The 7273-nt window shown below is 41.8% G+C and overlaps 1 protein-coding gene across 1 annotated transcript in view; it reads right to left on the reverse strand.

The window, feature by feature from the left end:
- Positions 1-4486: 4486 nt before the first annotated feature.
- The window catches only part of T265_07093 (hypothetical protein), a gene marked incomplete at both ends in the record, with an annotated part of 24942 nt that continues 22155 nt past the window's right edge, over positions 4487-7273 (reverse strand). Inside the window, one exon of the mRNA XM_009172531.1 lies at positions 4487-4595. Coding sequence (XP_009170795.1) covers positions 4487-4595 — 109 coding nt within the window. The remainder of the gene's footprint in view (positions 4596-7273) is intronic.

The raw sequence follows: 7273 nt of genomic DNA on the forward strand, positions 1-7273 counted from the left end.
TCATCAACAGGCAGGGTTATTTTCGCATAAAGGACTGGACAAATATGACATGACCTTCATGTGAAAAATGCATACCTTATCTAAAGAATACTCTCAAACACACCGTATATATTAGAGGGGATGGCTACAAAGAATATGTGGATGACAGCAAAGTTCATGATGAAATGCCTAATAGTAAACACGAGAAACGCTTGAACGGAGTTGTAAATGTGATAATCGGATACATTTATTCAGCTGATGCAAACACGGGTATGCCCAGCTAAACTCATGCAATATGATTCATTTCATCCGGAGATCACACGTACTGTACATGACTGGACGCAAACAAATTATTTCAGCGGCCACTATGGTGAAGCTTAGAAGGTCATGCTACGCGCAAAAGCATGTGGATGATAATTATACCAAGTGTGGTTGGTTCATACACATGAAGTTATTCCAGTACTAGGTAAAGGTGAATCATTGGTACCTAATCTCAGATTCATGCTTTTCTAGTTTCATGAAGGAAACTACTCACGAGTTTCCTGAAAACATCTTGACCGCCCACGCGCAGCTTCACCTTTCGTGGAGCTCATCAGGTAGGCACGGTCCCGGAGTTTCAGTCTAACTCATGTTATACATCAATCCAAGATGACATATACACTTGCTCGCATGCCACTCTAGTTTTTACAAGGGACTCACCTGATACCAATTTGTATATTCCGCTTATGACATTCTTCAAATAAATGTGCTTAACAAATGACGTCTCTTGTTTCTGTTGGCACAATAATGGAGATATCGCAGTTATTTTCTTTAAGGAGCACTTTCCACGTGATTGCGGAAAGAACGTCGGTAGTACAAGACCGGTTTCGGTCCTCTTGTGATAAATCAGGTATGCGCAGTCCCGGAGATTTCACCGGTCTTATACCCTACATGTGCACAAACTGCATGTTGAAAACAGTTTGGTGTGCAAAGTGCAGAGTTTAGTTTTTTTTAGGACATACGCTTGACGGAAACTCGGAGACATGTGTCTACCTGATGAGCGCAAAGCAGAACGGCAAATTCGTCTGTAAGTTTTGTGTTCCTTCAAGAAAAGACTCGTTCTTGTTCTTGGGAAGCTACGACGAAACAGCCCATATTAGGATTGTTCCAAATAAGTAAACACTGAGTGCTATCATGAAGTCCAAACTTGTTATATTTTATTTTTTCTATTTTTTTATTTTTTCTGCGCCCACCCAGTTGACCGGACATATGCGGTTCGTCAGCAGACTGAAAATTGTCTCAAGGCTTCATTTATTCTAATATTTAGGTGTGCACAAATAAAGTCATGGTGATGGTAAGAGATCTTTAAACATTCAAAAGAGATTCCATTTTGTCAGTGAAGCCAGCGTATGCTGAAAAGCCAAGAAGTACCGTACAACTGTCTTATCCTTATTGGCAATCAACAGTAGTGTGCATCTCATCACACTCAGAGAGTTTCCAACCAGCCAGTGTCTGAAAACTTAACCGTCTGGCCAAGAGTGGCTGATCAGCTTTCACGCTTCAATAACCGGAACCACACCACGTCGTCAAGTATTGACTGGCCTCTCGGAGGACAGCTCCTGAGAACGAATTTTGACACATCCAGTGAAATTACCCTTCCTCCGGGCTGCCTACTTTTTCGTGGTAATGTTAGGAGATTTAGTAATATTCCATGGAATTCCGTGACACAAACTCAAAACGAGCTCAGTACTCGTTCTGGTTTGGAATGCATCCTCCAATCTCTGCCCTTGAAATGAATCCGACCTGTGTTTACAAAGCCCCTGTACCCAGACCTGCCACGACTTTGTCAAACAAGCAAGTTGGACTTTGAACTAATTATCCCACGTAAATAGAAGGTCTTGGCTATTTATTCATTTATTGAGGCAAATACAGAATGGTGAAAACCTAGAGGCAGACATGTTCGACAGGTTATATGGGCATGAAGATGATGACGAAGGGTTTGGGTGCTGTAGGTGTGATCCCATTTGTGAACAACATGACGAGTTTTAGATGATGGTCTTAGAAACATGCACTCGATTTGTTGGCCAATTTTAAGGCTGTTTTTCAAAGACTCATTTGGTCTGACAAAGAGGTGATAAGTTATCGCTGGAGAGGTCGTTTAACGTACACTGGCAACTCAAATCCCAAACAAATGCCCTACCAGTCTGCGCGCACCTATAGTGGACTTGTGTACTATGAGCCACTAATGTAATGAGGCCACCTAGCAGCTTCTACGAAGTGGCAGCATAACAAAGGCGTGAACAGATTTTCTTGTGCACTTTTGTTGTCCGTTCGATAAACAAATATAATGATCTACATAACTGCTTCAACAGCTTACCAGATTTATTCGCCTGAAAAGGCGCTGAGTTTTCCCAGGATAAAGTTGATCGAACAACAAAAAGAACAAGAATTTGTTGGACAGGACACATTGCTGATCGGTTGAAAAGTTTGCGTAAATCCACTATTATAGCATAAACTTTGGTGGGAAATATTATTCGGTGAGAGCCTCCATCTTCCCCGTTTCGGTTTACTGTTCCACTGAACAATATAGGAACAGCTCGCAGTTAACTGTATTTATATCTGACGTAATGAAGCTTGTTTATCCACAATACGTATTAGTTTTGGTCCAAGGGGATTAGCAGTCGAGCTCTACTCAACGGGCACCTGTCGTCCACACATAAAATGAAACTAACCAATCAGAATTTAGAGTATAACTTACACCCTATCCTCGCATAATAGCCGCGTGAAACCTTTGCATCGCGACAGCCAACTGTTTTAGTTCACTTTGAAGTGAAGCAGATGGAATTCCCACTGATGTATCTGATCCAGTTAGACAGATGAAAACACACATTCTGATCGGATAGCGTCCCGAGGTGGTTTGGCTAATTTTCGAAAACCGCTCGTTTGTTCGCTCGTTCATTGCAAACTTTAGCTAAGCTACTTGATAGATAACCAAACAGAAATTTCTAAATCGATGTGTGTGTCTGATAGCATGCAGAATGTTTTTCCGTGCGTTTGGAAGTGTTTAAATGTAACAAAAGCAACCTTGTTCTGACTAGTCACGCCAATGATTGAAAGTCGCGGTTGATTGATGTAGCATGTAAATTCTCATTCACCCTTGCTAGAACAAGCCACAGAACCCTGATATATGGGATGCTGTAACGCACTGAGTGGATTAGTATGAGACACAGTAGTGTTTCCTGGATAGTTCGCAGTAGTGTGTAAAACGAAATAAAGGTTGCTTGGTTTTTACAGCCCAAACACAGTTCAGTTTGGCTCAAACCATTTTTTAAATCAACGGAAAATAGTAGCACTACTAATGGAGTATTTAATCGCTTTTTATCACCAGTGCTGAGGTCGTGTGGTGTGCTCCAGTACCTCCGATTGCTGCTGGATAACGCGACAACTTCTAACACTGTGAGCAACGACTCATCAACACGTATGTACCAGTGTATCTAACAATCAATCTCAATTAGCTTGAGATGTCTCAGTAGTAAAGGTGCGGTTATATTAGTCGAAAGGTCCCTGGTCCGAACCCGAACCCGACATCCCCCCCTCTTCTGCGTAGATTTGGGTAGTGTCTCAGCCCACACGCCTCCTTCGGATGGCACGGCAGCTAGGTACCGACGAAAGGTTTTACGAATTACTACTATTATTCCTGCAATCAGAACTAAATTCGGGACATGAGGTGAACTCTGGCAGTTTAGATGATCGGGTGATAAATATATCGTCATGGCAAATGATCGTTATGTTAATAGTACAGATCAGGACTCGATTTCCGTAAATGTGGATAAAGTAGTTCATATATACTATGCTTGGGATAGCTGCGTCGTTAAGGCACGAACTTACTGGCCAGGAAGTTCGCGGTTTTAGTTAAATCTTGGCAAAAACCGTCCATTTCTTGGCTTGGGCAGCCTGGAAGTATCTCAGAGCTGGTAATTCACTCATGTAGTATGGCAGCTAGGCACCGACGAAGGGTGCTACAGCTGGAAGGTAATCTTCCCATAATTTTCTCTTGAAAGCTTCTTTTCTGTGTGCTTTCTTTTGAAGTATTGAGTAACGTTCTATCAGAATTCGTGTGTTACATTAAACTTGGTGCTTCCAAACTATTACTGAGTAGCTTGATTAAAAAGGTTTTGGTTCGTGATTGGTAATTTTCGAAACGTCGATAATACTTGGTTATTACACAGTACTTCGTCCCATATTTCACGTTTGTGACTAGATGCCTGCTTCGCAATCATTACGCGTACTAACAAATGGTGCTATGTATATATCTTAGGCGATTTCTTTTATCCGAATTTTCCATACCGACAGATTTATGGTTTCACCGTTTCATCCAGATTGTCACTTTTACCCTCTGAGCTGAATACATTTCTGTAGTTAGCGTTAGTGTCATTTTAGTCTACAACGGTATCCACGTGTTATCATGCGAAGTGCGCTCTTAGTGACTCTTATCCGTTTTGTGAGGAATCTGTTCGGGCGACTTATTTCAGAGTTTCGTAAACTTGACATCCTCCAAACTTTCGGATGGTACTGAGACCAGTCGAAGTCGACAGAATCCCAATTCCTGATAATGTATAGAATTGAATGCCAAATAGCTGGATATGTCAAATAAGACATTTAAGCGGAAAAAGAAACTTTGAAGTGGCCAGGCTTCGAGAAATTTTACTTTCTTTGGGTGGTAATTGTAATTCGTCTCATGTGAGGAAACTTTACATATCTCGAAGTGAGTGTACTACCTTTGCAAAAAATCAAGATTGGACCTTTTCACACGAGACCGGACTGGTGCCAGTCAGTGATCAACCGTCTCGTTAGTCATCTCATACAAACCTTGTACTGGATGAACTTCCGTTCCTCTGTTATCCCTAAAATTCACCTTTCACTAGACTCCAAATTCAGACATCAAATTATTAGTCATAATTGCTCAGGCTACCAAGCATTCTTTTCTTAACAGACTCTCGTACCACATCTCAGGAGAATCGAATCATCCTGGAACTTGCTTGGCAGGTTTCAGCAAACTTTAGAGTTTGATCCGTTCTTCAACTTGATTCCTAATAACTAGTACATATTCCTTAATTATACCCTCGTTCTCTTATCCTAAATGATAGCCACAACTGATTCACAAAATGTAACACAAACATCTTGTTTAACTTATTCGCAGTGATGCTCCCGGACAAAAAGCATGTTGGCATATTTATCCGCCAATTCTTCCAAACCACACAACATAATTAGTTAAACCGACTTTATATTCCTTGAAACCTTACCCTGAGTAACCAGCGAATCACCTCAAGCGTTTTTTTGACGCTTGCTGCTCCATGAAGACCACAATCGTTTGATATAAGCCATTCCTATCGGCTCGAGAATTACGTTTTTGCAGACGAAACTAGAATGCTTATCAGTGTTGTCAGACTAACCGCCATCATCATCATCATCATCGACAGCATGACATCAGTGTTCAACACCGGTGCTTCACTGCTGTAATCAGACTAACCGAGTAAACTTCCTGTTAAACTTTATTAGAACCAAACTTTATCCTTCTAAAGCATCCTGTTTTCGGTCTGTTTTGTAAAAACCCAGTTATTATAAGGTGTTCTACATGATGAAGCTGCCTTATGGTGGCTGATCAAGGTGAGAATATGACCCTTCAAAACGAAACAAGACTTTCTGTTCCCTCTAATCCTTCTAATCGTCGGATCCTCCTTTCACGCCCCCGATCAAAATTTGAATCATCAAACGTTATCCGTCCAGTTACAGGGTGTTGTCCTCCACCTTCCTGAATGCACGCATCGCTACTATCAACTATTCTCCATCTGGTTTGTTCACTTACTTTCTATCCTCCGCCCGCATAACCTGACCCGTTCACCTTTACTCTTTTCTTTACAATAGGGCTTTCAAATATATCATGGCAGTACGGCAGTGAAGCATCGGTGATGAACACTGATGTCATGCTGTCGATGATGATGATGATGATGATGATTATGATGACGGTATGAGAGTGTTTCCGCTTCTTTAAGTCTATCGAGGAAATCCTGTTTGAACAATCGTTGGAATAGTGGATTATTTTGGAATTCCTGATTCACCAATTACCCTTCGCTGTCTTCGTTTGGTGCTGGCACTCTTAATCTGCAGGTGCGCTTGAACTTATTAGCTGCACATATATTTGTAGTCTGAACACAATGCTTCCAACCTGAGGGTCGGAAAGTAAGTCTGAGTCAGTGCGTCCTGCTAAGTGGCTAAGCAAGCATTCCGAAACCATAAAGTCATGAAATTTTGCTCAAGACTTAAGCGTACTTGAAGTATGCTTAATTATGTGAAGTCGACCGCAATCCATGTCTGAGGTTCGCATGCACTTCCATCAAAGCACTTGAAATGGAAGCACTTGTTACCGGAATGGAATGCATCAGCTGCGTCGTTTTGACAAAATGTTCGTCCAGTCGACCTGTATCAGTGGCTGATGAGAGTGTGACAACTGGTCTCCAAAAGGTATCAGTTCAAAAACAAGTATTTTATGACCAAATGCAGTGATTTCATTTTTCGCTGCTGTCCTTTTTGAAGGGAAATTAGAAGCGGTTAAGGTGATAAGATTTTACACATGAGGACAAAATGAAAAAAAGGAGGTTGAAAAATTACAAAAACGGTGCAATAATCGTTTTGCTAGGAGGTGGGACAAAAACGAAGGTGAAAATGTCGTTATTATGCATGAACATTTTATTAGACTAACTTGCCTCAAAGTCAAAGTGACCAGCAGCGTGACTTGCTCCCAATTTGACAGGATATAAGGCAATCTATTCTTTAGTCGTGAAGTCCACATCACATGATCACGTCCTTACGAGGTCTTCGAGTGGCGAATTCTCAGATAAAAGTTTGATAAATCATTCGAATCTGCTGCTGGATGCCGCTATGTTCTCTAAGTACAGATTAACCACTACCGATTGGCTGCGGAAGACTGAAAAGTTAAATGTCCAGGCTCATCCTCATCATCATCGACAGCATGATGCTACACTGCCGTACAAGGAGGGACTTTAGCTTAACAAAATAATTCCGAGGTGCCTACACCTCCAGACATTCACTCAAGCTATCTGGATAGAAACTGATAACGAGAAGAGAACAGACATCGGTTGGCAGCCATATCTTGTAGTGTCTCCAACCAGGCACAGTGAGGATCACGCGGTCCCCATCCTGGAAGGCGAGTAGCACCGACAGCACCCAAGCGTTTCGTGATCTCCTTCATACTCCTCTGCCAAGTCAAGGGTTGGCCACCTCTCTGTTTACGCCA

The sequence above is a fragment of the Opisthorchis viverrini genome (assembly GCF_000715545.1).
Source record: "Opisthorchis viverrini unplaced genomic scaffold opera_v5_156, whole genome shotgun sequence".
Taxonomy (NCBI): domain Eukaryota; kingdom Metazoa; phylum Platyhelminthes; class Trematoda; order Opisthorchiida; family Opisthorchiidae; genus Opisthorchis; species Opisthorchis viverrini.